Source organism: Pseudophryne corroboree, chromosome 2 (genome assembly GCF_028390025.1).
Source record: "Pseudophryne corroboree isolate aPseCor3 chromosome 2, aPseCor3.hap2, whole genome shotgun sequence".
Taxonomy (NCBI): Eukaryota; Metazoa; Chordata; class Amphibia; order Anura; family Myobatrachidae; genus Pseudophryne; species Pseudophryne corroboree.
In genome coordinates, this window is record NC_086445.1 from 77,548,428 (window position 1) to 77,566,140 (window position 17,713).

Below are 17,713 nucleotides of genomic sequence, written 5' to 3' on the forward strand. Positions count from 1 at the left end.
AGGTTTAACAAAGAGGTCAGATTGCAGCCGGTGCCTAGGTCAGGCTCTCTGCCGGTGCCCAGTCAAATAGTAAATCCATACAATACAGAGAACTGGCTCCATGAGTCATATAAATAAGGAGATATTGGTGAGGGATGTTACTTATAGAAATGGTCACTATATACTGTAGGTAAATTAGCCTTTACATGTAATGATTTTTAGATTCTTTAAATGAAATAGCATTAATTTCATTCTAAGTTTTGCCAGCATTGATGAAACAAGGTACTGGGGGCCAGGGTTGGACTGGCCCACAGGGGAAACCCCCTGGTGGGCTCCACTGCCTGCGACATCTCCATATATTGATTTATATTGTGACGGACAGAGGCGGAACTACCGCCAGTGCAACCAGTGCGTTGCACTGGGGCCCGCCACTGTCTAGGGGCCCAAAGCATGTAATGAGTCAAACTGACTCATTACATGCCGCTGTGTGCTGCGGGCAACCGCTGCCCGCAGCACACAGCCGCCCGGAGAAAGAGGAGAGGAGCGCAGCGGCACGGGGGAAGGAGGAGGAGGGAGGTGGAGGAGGGAGCCGCAGCAGCGCTGTGTTATTGGTTGAGGCGCTGCTGCTGCTGTCCCTCTGCTTCACTATAGGCTGTCTTCCGCCGCTGTGAAGCGCATCCCAGCATTCACAGTGGCGGAGAACAGCCTATAGTGAAGCAGAGGGACAGCAGCAGCAGCGCTTCCACCAATAACACAGCGCTGCTGCGGCTCCCTCCTCCACCTCCTCTACTGCCCGGGAATCGTCTGACGCTGCACCGAGGAGCCTGAGCCAGCGGAGAGGGTAAGTAAAATTCTTTCTCTTTCTTTCTTTCTTTCTCTTTCTTCATGTGCAAAAAGGGGGACTGTCTGTCGTAATGTGTAAAAAAGGGGGAATCTGCATGCCGTAATGTGTAAAAAGGGGGAATCTGCCTGCCGTAATGTGTAAAAAGGGGGAATCTGCCTGCCGTAATGTGTAAAAAGGGGGAATCTGCCTGCCGTAATGTGTAAAAAGGGGACGCTGTCTACCGTAATGTGTAAAAAGGGGGAATCTGCCTGCCGTAATGTGTAAAAAGGGGACGCTGTCTGCCGTAATGTGTAACAAGGGCACGCTGTCTGCCGTGATGTGTAAAAAAAGCACGCTGTCTGCTGTAATGCGTAAAAAGGGCACGCTGTCTGCCGTAATGTGTAAAAAGGGCACGCTGTCTGCCGTAATGTGTAAAAAGGGCACGCTGTCTGCCGTTATGTGTACAAAGTGAACGCTGTCTGCCGCTATGTGTAACAAGGGCACGCTGTCTGCCGTTATGTGTAAAAAGGGGACGCTGTCTGCCGTTATGTGTAAAAAGTGCACGCTGTCTGCCGCTATGTGTAAAAAGGGCATGCTGTCTGCCGCTATGTGTAAAAAGGGGGACGCTGTCTGCCGTAATGTGTAAAAAGGGCACGCTGTCTGCTGTTATGTGTAAAAAGGGCACGCTGTCTGCCATTATGTGTAAAAAGTGCACGCTGTCTGCTGCTATGTGTAACAAGGGCACGCTGTCTGCCGTTATGTGTAAAAAGGGGGACGCTGTCTGCCGTTATGTGTAAAAAGGAGGACGCTGTCTGCCGTTATGTGTAAAAAGGGCACGCTGTCTGCCGTTATGTGTAAAAAGGGGACGCTGTCTGCCGTAATGTGTAAAAAGGGGACGCTGTCTGCCGTAATGTGTAAAAAGGGGAATCTGTCCGCCGTAAGGTGTAAAAGGGTCTCTACCTGGTGTAGTGGTGCTACTGTGCGGCGTAATTTGAATAATGGAGACTACTGTGCACCATTTTATGAATTGGTATTATTTTGTGGCCACACCCCTTCCCCACGAAGCCTCGCCCCTATGTATTTTTGCGCGCGCCTACGGCACGCACTTCCCCTGTTTTGCATGCAGGGGTGGGGCTCCGATGCCGTTTCTTGCACACAGTGCTAAAATGTCTAGTTACGACACTGTTGCTAGGTATCCATTTCTCTGGCCCTGAGCAGGTCCCCCTCACCAGATCCTCTCCAGGGGTGAGGGGGTGGACTTGGATGGGATGGGGGGGGGGAAGCATTTTGTCGCACCTGGGCCCACCGCTCGCTAGTTCCGCCACTGGTGCCGGATTACTTCTGCCAAACACCAGGTGGTCATCCACCAATGTTCCGTTTGTGAGCCTTTCCTTTGCGTTCCGTCTAGTTTACGTCCGTTCTATTGCATCATATAAGATGACTAACGCGTAGAGCTTTATGTCCACAAATATAACAAGGACAAGGGGCCTAATTCAGAATTGATCGCAGCAGCAAATTTGTTAGCAGTTGGGCAAAACCATGTGCACTGCAAGGGGAGCAGATGTAACATGTGCAGAGAGAGTTAGATTTGGGTGGGGTGTGTTCAAACTGATATCTACATTGCAGTGTAAAACTAAAGCAGCCAGTATTTACCCTGCACAGAAACAAAATAACGCACCCAAATCTAACTCTCTCTGCACATGTTATATCTGCCCCCCCCCCCCTGCAGTGCACATGGGGGGTAATTCCAAGTTGATCGCAGCAGGAAATATTTTAGCAGGTGGGCAAAACCATGTGCACTGCAGGGGGGCAGATATAACATGTGCAGAGAGAGATAGATTTGGGTGTGGTGAGTTCAATCTACAATCTAAATTGCAGTGTAAAAATAAAGCAGCCAGTATTTACCCTGCACAGAAACAAAATAACCCACCCAAATCTAACTCTCTCTGCAAATGTTATATCTGCCCCCCTTGCAGTGCACATGGTTTTGCCCAACTGCTAAAAAATTTCCTGCTGCGATCAACTTGGAATTACCCCCATGGTTTTGCCCAACTGCTAACAAATTTGCTGCTGCAATCAACTCTGAATTACCCCCAAGGTACATACATATTATAAATAATATATATAATAGTCCGGTATAGAGGTAACAACTTTTTTTTCCCACCCCTTTAACAAAAAGACTTTTCAGAATTAAAATCATTTGATAAATACAGCCTCGAAACACAAATGTCTATGTCACAGGTTCTCAAACTCGGTCCTCAGGACCCCACACAGTGCATGTTTGGCAGGTCTCCTCACAGAATCACAAGTGAAATAATTAGCTCCACCTGTGGACCTTTTAAAATGTGTCAGTGAGTAATTAATACACCTGTGCACTTGCTGGGTTACCTGCAAAACATGCACTGTGTGGGGTCCTGAGGACCGAGTTTGAGAACCCCTGGTCTATGTTATGGACGGAAATTTGGCACGCCCGTAAATTACTAGGATGTTCCTTTAATGGCTTGACAGAGGGACAGCTAATGCGGGTGTACCCACCTGTGTGATTGCTGACATGTGGTTTTAATAATTTCTTATTGTTCTTATTTTATTTGCATGTGTCTCCAGGAGGAATAAACACTTATAGATGGAATGTTCTAGAAAGATCTGGACCAGGGAGTAATGACCCAGATTGTATAACGTGGGCTTATTATTCCAAGGAAGATTTTGTGAAGGTGAAGTAAGATACTCGTATGTTGAGTTAAATGTATGTAGATGCTTAGTATCACCACTCCTGTGCTTACTTACCAGGTCATGCCTGCAGTTTCAGTAACGTTACAGGTCATTTACGGAAGTGTAGAACGTGCACCTCTTGCTGTGCTTGTGACACATGCCGGGAGGGGAGGAGCTGGGTGGGTGTGGGTGTTCATTGCTTATTAAAGGATGGGCACCGGATTGCTGCTAATCATACATGCATATGCACAAATGAGATTTTGTTTCACTGAGGATATTATTTAAATGAGATTAAAGAGGTGTAGAGGACACCTTTAAGCCCAGCATACTATGGGGCAGATGTATTAACCTGGAGAAGGCATAAGGAAGTGATAAACCAGTGATATATGCAAGATGATAAAGGCAGCAGCCAATCAGATCCTAACTGTTTAATTTACATATTGGAGCTGATTGGCTGGTGCCTTACACATATCACTGGTTTATCACTTCCTTATGCCTTCTCCAGGTTAATACATCTGCCCCATTGGGCTTTCAACTTTGCATCTGATTAATGTGAAAGATCCCGTTTCAGCCAGTGTAATGAAAATATTGTGGCATGTATACTTGTTTGACATCCAGAGAAGTATTAAAAATGAGACCGTGATCTGTGTCATAGGTAAGAAAGGGTTTGGTTAGAGATACCGGCGGTCGGAATCCCGGGGTTCAGCATGCCGATACCAGGATCCCGTCCGCCAGAATGCCGGCAGGGGGCGTGCGCAACGAAGCCCCTTGCAGGCTTGGTGGTTTGCTGTGCTCACCACATGTTCTATTCCCAGTCTATGGGTGTCGTGGACTTTGATGTATCAGGCAGTGAAAAAAATGGAGAAGTGGAACAGTGTTTCCCATAGCAACCAACCAGCTTCTACTTGTCATCTTCTAAAATGTACAGTACTTAATAAATCCTTCCTCAAAGCTGATTGGTAGCTATGGGAACTTCTCAAATCTTCTACTACCGCTTGATACATCAGCCCTTTTGAGTTTAAGTGTTGCTTTGTGTGTGTGTGTGTGTGTGTGTGTGTGTGTATACATAGAATGTAATCTCCGCTTATGTTTGCAAGAATTTAAAGGTGTTTTCATTTTTTTTTACTAATGTGTAACTTTGCAGCATACAGTCTTTCTCTGCTTCCATTGTAGTATATTACAATAAAGTATAAGTGTGGGATTGTTTCATTAAAGCTTTCTATAGCTTTTTTTTTTTAAATAGCAAATTAAGTTACTTTTAAACATGATTTTTTCTTAGCTGTCCTTTCATTATCTCCTTTTCAAAACCTCTCTCTTACACACACTCGCGCGTACACACACTTGTAGCTCTCAGCATATCATGTGATGGCAGAGGATGGAGAACAAGAGAAAGGATTTTATACTAAGCTGAGAGAGGTGTTCCAAAACCTCTCTACTCACCACATAGTCACATCACACTTTGCAGACTGTGCAGATTTATAAATGATTTATAGTAGCCTGAAGAAACAAACTATGGAAAAAAATGGTAATTACCAAGATCCTTTTTATAATTTGAGAAGTGCTGGACCGGATTTACTCAGTTCTTTTGTCCAAAGTATCGCAAGTTTAGATTTATTTAGTCTTATCCTATTGGCTATCTAAAACACGTGAGAGCCGATAGCCAATAAGATGCCGTTTTTGAGATCCGAACCACACATCACTAGTTATAATCTGCTAGAGAAAATATGAAATTTGGAGTAACTCGTTGGGCGCTGAAAGTTTTTTGGTGCTGCCTTGGACACACTGAGGGGTTTCCTTTACCCCCAAATGAAACAGATATGAGAATGTATGATAGAGTGACCTGGGCGCCCCCTTTCAGTGGCTGGGTGCAGATGTAATTACTGATAATTCACTTTTTTAACCAGTATAGTCAGTAAATATCTCAAAATTAATGTCATCCAATTATATAAAAAATGACAATAAATGTAATACAATATTATAAAACAAACATGCATAATACGTTCCTAAGGACAAATGTCCCAAACTCAGAATGATATCGTACCCAAAGGGTAGCAAAGGAGCCGCAGGTGGTATATACGGCAGGGTGGTACAGACTTCACCCTGCTCTGGCTCCTAAGCTTACCAATGGAGGTCTATCCGCAAACGTCCTGGACCCAGAAGTGTGGATGTCCAATAGCCAAACGTGTAGATGTCCAATATCCAACGCGTTTCGAGGTGTATAACCTCTTCCTCAGGGCTTGATGTGTTCACTGTGTGTCCAGAATGGCTTTTAAAGATGGTGGGTATGCACTTCCGGTTCGGAGTTCACCGAATACATGCAAAGTTCTTTCAGGGTCAGGAGTAAGGACCCCATGAAAAAGGATTACAGTACCATTGCTAACTGGATATGTATATATACAAAAAAATCATTTAAGGAGGTTAGTGAACAAGTTGTATATGTAAATGAAAGTCCATGTTCAACAGTCCTTTTAGAGAATTTGTCGGGACTTGTCACTTCCGGTCACTCGGCGGCGCATCTCTAGCTCCTTAAAGATCATTTTAACCACACAGTGTTGAAACTTGATTGCTTTCTTATGTTATATAGTACTCACCAGAGCAATACTAAGTTGAAAATTAAGTGTTTAGAAGTACTGATTTCCACTTCCGGTTCCGGTGGTAAGCTTAGGAGCCAGAGCAGGGTGAAGTCTGGACCACCCTGCCGTATATATAACCTGCGGCTCCTTTGCTACCCTTTGGGTACGATTTCATTCTGAGTTTGGGACATTTGTCCTTAGGAATGTTTTATGCATGTTTGTTTTATCATATTGTATTAAATTTATTGTCATTTTTTATATAATTGGATGACATTCATTTTGAGATATTTACTGACTATACTGGTTAAAAAAGTGAATTATCAGTAATTACATCTGCACCCAGCCACTGAAAGGGGGCGCCCAGGTCACTCTATCATACATTCTCATAATCTGCTAGAGCTTTTATGTTATTTTTATCTTGGTTATTATTATCCTCAATCTAACATTGGGGGTCATTCCGAGTTGTTCGCTCGTTATTTTTTTCTCGCAACGGAGCGATTAGTCGCTAATGCGCATGCGCAATGTCCGCAGTGCGACTGCGCCAAGTAAATTTGCTATGCAGTTAGGTATTTTACTCACGGCATTACGAGGTTTTTTCTTCGTTCTGGTGATCGTAATGTGATTGACAGGAAGTAGGTGTTTCTGGGTGGAAACTGGCCGTTTTATGGGTGTGTGCGAAAAAACGCTACCGTTTCTGGGAAAAACGCGGGAGTGGCTGGAGAAAAGGAGGAGTGTCTGGGCGAACGCTGGGTGTGTTTGTGACGTCAAACCAGGAACGAAACTGACTGAACTGATCGCAGATGCCGAGTAAGTGTGGAGCTACTCAGAAACTGCTAAGAAGTGTCTATTCGCAATTTTGCTAATCTTTCGTTCGCAATTTTGATAAGCTAAGATTCACTCCCAGTAGGCGGCGGCTTAGCGTGTGCAAAGCTGCTAAAAGCAGCTTGCGAGCGAACAACTCGGAATGAGGGCCAATACCTTATACAATGAGATTTATATGGAATCATTTTCCATTTATGTCAATTTTACATAGGATTTGTACAGTGGCCTGGTGGGACCATTATTAACCTGCAGGAAAGGTGTGCTAAACAACAAGGGACTGAGGAAGGATATTTGCCGGGAATTCGCTTTACTGTTCCTGGTGTTTGATGAAAACACATCGTGGTACTTGGAAGAAAATTTACAACATTATATTCACAAAAACCTCAGCGATATCACTAATACAGAAGAATTTGAGGAAAGCAACAAAATGCACTGTAAGTGACATTCAGTCTTCCATTACTTATTTCATGGTCAATTTCAACTATCACATACAGAATATAATTAGATTGTAAGCTCTTTGGTATAATGACCTTATTTCCATTCATGTCCGTTACATCACACAGCATTCTTTATTTATTCCTGTTATTGAAAATGTACTACAGTATGTAAATCATATATAGCTATATTTTTATCATCATTCATTTATATAGCGCCACTAATCTTGCAGCGCTGTACATACACTATTTGCCATTTACATCAGAACCCAGTGGTATGTTTTGGCGTGTGGAAGGACGCTGGAGTACCCAGAGGAAACCAATAAGAACATACAATTTCCACAGGGACTGTCGTCAGGAATTAAGTTATCACCTCAGTTCAGTTAAACAGCAATTCTAACCACTGTGCCACTGTGCTTACCCATACTGTATACCTCAATGTTAATATGCAGCCTGTGATGTTATAACTGTTCAACTTATGTTCCAGGGGGTTGTAGTTATAGCTAAGGTGTTTTGTCCTGGCGCGTTCTCTGCCTTATTGGTGTGTAATAGTAATATAATGTTCTCCCAGAAATGTGGTTGTGAAACGAAAGGGAAAGAAAATAAGATGATAGTATATACTGTTATACAGTTGTGGAGGAATACGGTGGAATATAAAAACTCACCATACAGTATAAATGACATAGGTAGGAGTTGGACAGTCTTAACATTGTTGTCTTGTAGTGGTTGCTCAGCAATAGAGTTTCCTCTTTACATCTTGTTCACTTACGTTGTTCCAATACCCAGGAGATGGAAAAAAGTGAAACAACACGGTGTAGATCCTCCAAATCCAGTAATGGATGCAGATGCTTAAGGGCCCCATACACTAGAGCGATAATGCCCGATTTCATCTGATTTCGGGCATTCGGCCCGATATATCGGATGAAATCGGGCATTTTGGAGGTGGTGTCGCTCCGATCCGATGCGCGTTCCCGTGAGCATCGGATCGGATCCTCCAGATTGAATGTGCTGCACATTCAATTAGGTCCGACCTGGGGGCATGGCTGGGATCGCCCAAGATTCATCGTATGCAAAAGGACAGCATACGATGTATCTTGGGCGATCCTGCCCTCCGGGAGGCTGCAGGGGTGATCGCCTGCGACATGTGGTTGCATAAGTGTATGGGCAGGGCCGTAACTACGTGTGTGCCAAGTGGGCTTGGCACACAGCGCAGTTGCCCTAAGGGCGCACGGCCAGCGGCATGTAATGAGTCAAATTGACTCACTACATACCGCCTCTGAAGTCTGCGCCGTGCGCCGCGCTGTGGAGGGAGAAGAGAGCAGCGCCGGGCAGCGGAGAAGGAAGAGGAGGGAGGGGGACTGGAGCCGCAGCAGCGCTATTTAATTGGTAGTAAGCGCCGCTGCAGCTGTCCCCTCTCCTTCCGTATTGGCTGCCCGGCGCTGCTGTGGATGCTGGGATGTGGTTCCTCCATCCCAGCATCCACAGCAGCGCCAGGCAGCCAATACGGAAGAAGAGGGGACAGCTGCAGCGGCACTTACTACCAATGAAATAGCGCTGCTGCGGCTCCAGTCCCCCTCCCTCCTCCTCCTTGTCCGATGCCTGCACAGAGGGAGATGCCAGCACGAGGAGCCTGTCAGCGGGGAGATGTTATCTCTCTCTCTCTCTCTCTCTCTCTCTCTCTCAGGGGGACACCATCTGCCATAATGTGTAAAAAGGGGCCTGGCTACCGCAATGTGTAAAAAGAGGTACACCATCTGCCGCAATGTGTAAAAAGGGGGACTGGCTGCCGCAATGTGTAAAAAGGGGGACTGGCTGCCGCAATGTGTAAAAAGGGGGACTGGCTGCCGCAATGTGTAAAAAGGGGGACGCTGGCTGCTGCAATGTGTATAAAGGGGGACGCTGTCTGCCGTAATGTGTAAAAAGGGGGACTGTCTGCTGTAATGTGTTAAAAGGGGGACGCTGTCTGCTGTAATGTATAAAAGGGGCTCTAACTGGTGTAGTGGCGCTACTGTGCAGCGTAATTTGAATAATGGAGACTACTGTGCACCGTAGTATGAATTGCTATTATTTTGTGGCCACGCCCCTTCCCCATAAAGCCACGCCCCTATATAGTTTTCGCGCGCCTGCCCCTATCTTACATGGGGGGGGGGGGCAATGTCGTTTCTTGCACACAGCGCTAAAATGCCTAGTTACGGCACTGTGTATGGGGCCCTTTACAGTGGTTGCACTCCTCTTTAATGAATAATTATGGTGCTTTGGACATCCATTTATCTATTCCGATGTCCGTCGGTGTGATAAGGAATATTTACTATAACCAGCCCATAAATCCGGAACTACAATAAATAGAGATGAGCGGGTTCGGTTCCCTGAGAACCGAACCCTACCGGACTTCCCTACCCGAGCCCGGATCCGAGTCAGGCTCGGGTTTTCCCTCCTGACTCGAAAATCAGAACGAGGCAAAACGTCATCATCCCGCTGTCGGATTCTCGCGGGATTTGGATTCCATATAAGGAGCCGCACGTCGCCGCCATTTTCACTTCGGCATTGGAGAGTGTAGAGAGAGGACGTTTCTCCTTCCTCAGTGTCCTGCATCAGTTCAGTGTTAGTGTCTTGTGTTGCATCAGTCCAGTCACAGTGGTTGTGTCTTCTGCTGCCATATGTCCAGTGCTGCTGTATAAGTCCAGTCCAGTGGTGCTGTCTTGTGCCGCATCAGTCCAGTGGTGGTGCATTGCGCTGCATCAGTCCATTCACAGTGGTGGTGTCCTCTGCTTCCATATGTCCAGTGCTGCTGTATAAGTCCAGTCCATTGCAGTGGTGCTTTGTTGTCCTGCATCAGTCCAGTGGTGGTGTCCCTGTGCTGCTGTATATGTCCAGTGGTACTGCCGTATATGTCCAGTGATACTGCCGTATATGTCCAGTGATACTGCCGTATATGCCCAGCGATACTGCCGTATAAATCCAGTGATACTGCCGTATAATTCCAGTGGTACTGGCGTATAATTCCAGTGGTACTGGCGTATAAATCCAGTCCAGTGATACTACCGTATATGTCCAGTGGTTCTGCTGTATAATTCCAGTGGTACTGGCGTATAATTCCAGTGATACTGACGTATAATTCCAGTGGTACTGGCGTATAAATCCAGTCCAGGGATACTGCCATATAATTCCAGTGATACTGCGTTATAATTCTAGTGATACTGCCGTATAATTCCAGTGATCCTGCCGTATAATTCCAGTGGTACTGGCGTATAAATCCAGCGATACTGTCGTATAAATCCAGTCCAGTGATACTGCCGTATATGTCCAGCGGTACTGCCGTATAAATCCAGTGATACTGCCGTATATTTCCAGTGGTACTGGCTTATAAATCCAGCGGTACTGGCATATAAATCCAGTCCATCGATACTGTCGTATATGTCCAGTGGTACTGCCATATAATTCCAGTGATACTGCCGTATATGTCCAGTGGTCATGCCGTATAAATCCAGTGGTACTGGCGTATAAGTCCAGTCCAGTGATACTGCCGTATAATTCCAGTGGTACTGCCGTATGATTCCAGTGATACTGCCCTATAATTCCAGTGGTACTGGCGTATAATTCCAGCGGTACTAGCGTATAAATCCAGTCCAGTGATACTGCGTATATGTCCAGTGATACTGCCGTATATGTCCAGTGGTACTGCCGTATAAATCCAGTGTTACTGCCATATAATTCCAGTGGTACTGGCGTATAATTCCAGCGGTACTGGCATATAAATCCAGTCCAGTGGTACTGCCGTATAATTCCAGTGGTACTGCCATATAATTCCAGTGGTACTGCCGTATAATTCCAGTGATACTGCCGAATAATTCCAGTGGTACTGGCGTATAAATCCAGTCCAGTGATACTGCGTATATGTCCAGTGATACTGCCGTATATGTCCAGTGGTACTGCCGTATAAATCCAGTGTTACTGCCATATAATTCCAGTGGTACTGGCGTATAATTCCAGCGGTACTGGCATATAAATCCAGTCCAGTGGTACTGCCGTATAATTCCAGTGGTACTGCCATATAATTCCAGTGGTACTGCCGTATAATTCCAGTGATACTGCCGAATAATTCCAGTGGTACTGGCGTATAATTCCAGCGGTACTGGCGTATAAATCCAGTCCAGTGATACTACCGTATATGTCCAGTGGTTCTGCCGTATAATTCCAGTGGTACTGGCGTATAATTCCAGTGGTACTGGCGTATAAATCCAGTCCAGTGATACTACCGTATATGTCCAGTGGTTCTGCCGTATAATTCCAGTGGTACTGCCGTATGATTCCAGTAATACTGCCCTATAATTCCAGTGGTACTGGCGTATAATTCCAGCGGTACTGGCGTTTAAATCCAGTCCAGTGATACTGCGTATATGTCCAGTGATATTGCCGTATATGTCCAGCGGTACTGCCGTATAAATCCAGTGTTACTGCCATATAATTCCAGTGGTACTGGCGTATAATTCCAGCGGTACTGGCATATAAATCCAGTCCAGTGGTACTGCCGTATAATTCCAGTGGTACTGGCGTATAATTCCAGTGGTACTGGCGTATAAATCCAGTCCAGTGATACTACCGTATATGTCCAGTGGTTCTGCCGTATAATTCCAGTGGTACTGGCGTATAATTCCAGTGGTACTGACGTATAATTCCAGTGGTACTGGCGTATAAATCCAGTCCAGTGATACTGCCATATAATTCCAGTGATACTGCCGTATAATTCTAGTGATACTGCCGTATAATTCCAGTGATCCTGCCATATAATTCCAGTGGTACTGGCGTATAAATCCAGCGATACTGGCGTATAAATCCAGTCCAGTGTTACTGCCGTATATGTCCAGTGATACTGCCGTATATGTCCAGCGGTACTGCCGTATAAATCCAGTGATACTGCCGTATATTTCCAGTGGTACTGTCTTATAATTCCAGCGGTACTGGCATATAAATCCAGTCCATCGATACTGTCGTATATGTCTAGTGGTCATGCCGTATAAATCCAGTGGTACTGGCATATAAATCCAGTCCAGTGATACTGCCGTATAATTCCAGTGGTACTGCCGTATGATTCCAGTGATACTGCCCTATAATTCCAGTGGTACTGGCGTATAATTCCAGCGGTACTGGCGTTTAAATCCAGTCCAGTGATACTGCGTATATGTCCAGCGGTACTGCCGTATAAATCCAGTGTTACTGCCATATAATTCCAGTGGTACTGGCGTATAATTCCAGCGGTACTGGCATATAAATCCAGTCCAGTGGTACTGCCGTATAATTCCAGTGGTACTGCCGTATAATTCCAGTGGTACTGCCGTATAATTCCAGTGATACTGCCGAATAATTCCAGTGGTACTGGCGTATAATTCCAGCGGTACTGGCGTATAAATCCAGTCCAGTGATACTACCGTATATGTCCAGTGGTTCTGCCGTATAATTCCAGTGGTACTGGCGTATAATTCCAGTGGTACTGACGTATAATTCGAGTGGTACTGGCGTATAAATCCAGTCCAGTGATACTGCCATATAATTCCAGTGATACTGCCGTATAATTCTAGTGATACTGCCGTATAATTCCAGTGATCCTGCCATATAATTCCAGTGGTACTGGCGTATAAATCCAGCGATACTGGCGTATAAATCCAGTCCAGTGATACTGCCGTATATGTCCAGTGATACTGCCGTATAATTCCAGTGGTACTGGCGTATAATTCCAGTGGTACTGGCGTATAATTCCAGTGGTACTGCCGTATAATTCCAGTGATACTGGCGTATAATTCCAGCGGTACTGGCGTATAAATCCAGTATAGTGAGACTACCGTATATGTCCAGTGGTACTGCCGTATAATTCCAGTGGTTCTGCCGTATAATTCCAGTGGTACTGCCATATAATTCCAGTGATACTGCCATATAATTCCAGTGATACTGCCGTATAATTCCAGTGGTCCTGTCGTATAAATCCAGTCCAGTGGTGCTATCTTGTGCTGCATCAGTCCGGTGGTGGTGTCTTGTGCTGCCATAAGTCCAGTGGTGGTGTCCTGTGCTTATGTTATTTACTCCAAATAAAAGGCTTATATACATTACTTATATTATCCAAATATTTTTTTACAGCATTTGCCCTGTGTGGTGTAGGGGTACGCTCGCCTGTGCTGCATATTATTATAATAGCTTCAAATAAAAGGGTTATTATTATCCAAATTAATTTTACAGGCTTTTCCATGTGTGTGTGTGTGTGTGGTTTAGGGGTATGCTCTCCTGTGCCACCAATATTGTGCGTGTATTACAACTGGGCAAATTCCAGCACGTCCCATGTTGTTTGTGCCGCACACTTGTGCCGCTTAGCTTAGTCATACAGATACCTCATGCACCTCTTTTTCTTCTTTGCATGATGTGCTGTTTGGGGCCTATTTTTTTATATCTGCCCTCCTGTCTGCCACTGCAGTGCCACTCCTAGATGGGCCCGGTGTTTATGCCACTCACTTGTGTCGCTTAGCTTAGTCATACAGCTACCTCGGTGCAACTTTTAGTCATAAAAACAATACTGTGAGGTGTGAGGTGTTCAGAATAGACTGGAAATGAGTGGAAATTAATGTTATTGAGGTTAATAATACCGTAGGATCAAAATTACCCCCAAATTCTGTGATTTTAGCTGTTTTTGTGTTTTTTTTCCAAAATCATCCAGATCCAAAACACGAAAGGGTGGTTTTGGCAAAACCAATCCAGATCCAAAACACGAGGATGGAACCAGAACCAAAACACAAAACACGAAAAGTGCCCGCCGCACATCTCTAAATTACTAAATACTCTAAAACTACCACCAATACCCACTTTCCAACTCTTCAGATAGGCAGAGTATTATATAAGGGCTAAATGTATCAACCTGTGTTATGGGCTGAAGTGGTTACAGCACACGCTATGTGTGCTGGGTACCACTTCACTCATTTGTACGATGGTCAATGTGCCGGTAAATGACCAGGGCACTTTGCCCCCAGTGTCATTTTCGGCATGCTGTGTGTCTGGAAGGGGTGCGATGCCGCTACCTGATATACGAACGGCTAGCCGTGCAGGTAGCGGTCGGTGTGGTCTCTTCCCTCCTTCGGCTCATCAGAGTGGCAGCGTGCTCCTCCTCCCACACCTAACAAGGCAGCCGCCGTTACTACAGAAGAGGCCCAGCGTCCAGGAAACCACATTGCGCATGCGCAAAATACAGCTGCGCAAGGCCCCATGGGAAAGAAAACTAGCGCAGAAGGAAGGGGATATGCTGAAATGGGAGGTAGAAAATGGGCCAGCTCACTTCTCAATGAGGCGCACTTAGCGCATCCCCTCATAGGCAAACTGATAGGTGATACATTGCGCCGACGCATGCACTCTGATCGCAGAGAAGCGGGCCCAGAGCCATACCGAGCGTTAGCAGGAGAATAATCCATTTACCCCTCAGGGGCAGATTTATTAAGCCTGGTGAAGTGATAAAGTGGAAGGTGATAACGCACCAGACAGTCAGCTCCTAACTGTCATTTTTCAAACATGGGGGCAGATGTATTAACCTGGAGAAGGCATAAGGAAGTGATAAACCAGTGATATGTGCAAGGTGATAAAGGCACCAGCCAATCAGATCCTAAATGTTAATTTACATATGGGAGCTGATTGGCTGGTGCCTATATCACCTTGCACATATCACTGGTTTATCACTTCCTTATGTATTCTCCAGGTTAATACATCTGCCCCCCAGTGTGTAACATGGCAGTTAGGATCTGATTGGCTGGTGCATTATCACCTTCCACTTTATCACTTCACCAAGCTTAATAAATCTGCCCCTCAGTTCCATAGCCGCTGTCTGCATTAAGTACAACTGTGACTCAATGGCGTCCCCCCCTCAGATCCCGGCGCCCTGTGTAGCTGCCTAAAGGTGCAGCCGTTCCTGACTTCAATAAAAAAATAGCTTTCAGTGGTTGGAGCTTTGTAATTGGTTACTAACAATAGAAATACTGCTCTTTCAGTTAAATTCAGTAGTTAAGTCGAATTTGAATGCTGCTGTAGAGGAAACAATGTAAGTATTCTTACTCAACTAAATGCGATGGATAAGATGCACCATTACAGAATGGAACATTGTAGCCAGCAAAATCATACCCCTTTCACACCGCACAAATAACCCGGTATCGACCCGGCATATTGCCAGGTCGACACGGGTCAGTGTGCGGTGTGAAAGCGCCAAGTCCGAATTTCCGGGTCGCCCGACCCGATAATTCAACTCTGGTTATAAGCAGTGTTATTCCCGGGTTGAATACCGGGTCAGTGGCTGCATAAACGGATTCCCCGGTCGATGCGACCTGGGACCCGTTTACTAGATAGGGAGAGACTCATCTCTCAGAGCTCATCTCCCAGCGCCGCCTCCACCTCCGCCCCTGCCGCCTGCACCGCCCCCCCCACCGCTATGGCACCGACCCGGCATATTGCCGGGTCTGGAAGTCAGCGAAAGAGGTAGGAGAGTCTCCAATGCCGGATCCCACCCGGGAAGGACCCGTTTCCAATTCCCGAGTGGGATCCGGCATTGGAGATGTGAAAGGGGTATCACTAGTTTTCCTTACTCCCCATCGGAAAACTACAGGGAGGGCACCATAATGGACAAACATGTGCAGCCGAACATAGCGTCACATCACCCTGAATTGAGTCAGACCCTAAGAATTATAGGTGTTTGTCAGTCATTTTTATGATTAAACTAGACACCTGTGGTCTGTTTTCTGACTTGAGTAGTAATCCCTTTATTTATACAATTGGTGGAATGTTTATCCCAAGGTTAAATGATTTCGTGATTATAAGAGTTGTAACAGTACTGACAATACGCTATAGATTTTTGATAAGTAAATATCAGTGTCATCTTGATATTCCAGCAATAAATGGAAAGATCTATGGAAACCTCCATGGGCTGACCATGAGTGAAGGGGACAAGACCAACTGGTACCTGCTGGGGATGGGAAATGAAGTTGACATACATACTGTACATTTCCATGCTGAGAGCTTCATTTATAAGGTGAGTGATTCTCAGATATACTGTTCTCTCACATTCACATCTATATACTGCACATAGTACATCTGTTTAGACTGTAAACTCTCAACAACAGGGCCCTGCCTGCCTTATGGGGCTAATTCAGACCTGATCGCTAGACTGCGTTTTCGTACAGCGGGCAATCAGGTCTAAACTGCGCGTGCGTATGCACCGCAATGCGCAGGTACGTCGCACCGGTACAAAGCGGATCGCCGCTCAGCGATGGGTTTGTGCAAAGGATACATTCGCACGGGCGTTCGCAAGGAGATTGACAGGAAGAGGGCGTTTGTGGGTGGCAACTGACCGTTTTCTGAGAGTGGTTGGAAAAACGCAGGCGTTCCCAAGCGTTTGCAGGGCGGGTGTCTGACCTCAATTCCGGTCCCGGACAGGTTGAAGTGATCGTAGCGGCTGAGTAAGTTCTGGGCTACTAAGAGACTGCACAAAATCTGTTTGTACAGCTCTGCTACACATGCGTTCGCACACTTGCAAAGCGAAAATATACTTCCCTATGGGTGGCGACTATGTGAATGCAGGACTGCAAAAAAACCCTGGCAAGCGAACAGGTCTGAATTAGCCCCCATATCTCTTGTCTACAACTTCACTGTCTACCACATACAGTATGTGTTTGAGTGCTGTAACAACTGCAGGCCAAGCATTGCTTGAGAAGCTGCACTGGAGAGACAGTAGGTGGCGATGTCTCTAACATTGTCACTGTTGTCGTTTTCTCTTTATTGTTATAGTATCCTGTCTGCCAGAAACTTGATGATTAAACAAAGAAGCAAATTTAGTTTGTGTACCCATTAAGTTCTATGTATAAGTTTTACTAGTGTGCAAAGGCGTAGCTACCATAGGTGCAGGGAGTGCAGCTGCTATGGGGCCCAGAGCTGAGAGGAGCCCATCTTCCTTGTCAAAGTTACATATGTTATATACATTTTTCCCCATTGGGTAGTACATAAGTACCCTTACAAACTTTTGCCATGGAGTCTACAGTATATCTAGGTATGCCCCTGGACCTGCTCAATGTTATGTGGTATGAAATTAATAGGAGGGTATTATAATGTTACATAATATGAGCTGAGGCACTGTAATGTGACACAGTATGAAGTGGAGGCACTATAGTCTGGCATAATATGAACTAGGGGCACTGCATGTCCTAATGTGTATTAGGTACTGTGTCATATGTAGTGGTGGCCCTACAATGTGGGGCATAATGTGAACTAGGGCACTACTATGATTCATAAAATAAAATAAAGCACAACTATGGGGCATAACATTAATTAAAGCACTACTATGGTTCAGAAAATTTACTGGA

General features: G+C 45.5%; 1 protein-coding gene across 1 annotated transcript in view; it reads left to right on the top strand.

Annotated features, from left to right (window-relative positions):
• Nucleotides 1-17,713, top strand: part of LOC134990141 (ferroxidase HEPHL1-like) — a 209,947-nt gene that overhangs the window by 179,965 nt on the left and 12,269 nt on the right. The window contains exons 15-17 of the mRNA XM_063950651.1: nt 3,407-3,513; nt 7,118-7,340; nt 16,247-16,386. Of these exons, the coding sequence (XP_063806721.1) occupies nt 3,407-3,513; nt 7,118-7,340; nt 16,247-16,386 (470 nt within the window). The remainder of the gene's footprint in view (nt 1-3,406; nt 3,514-7,117; nt 7,341-16,246; nt 16,387-17,713) is intronic.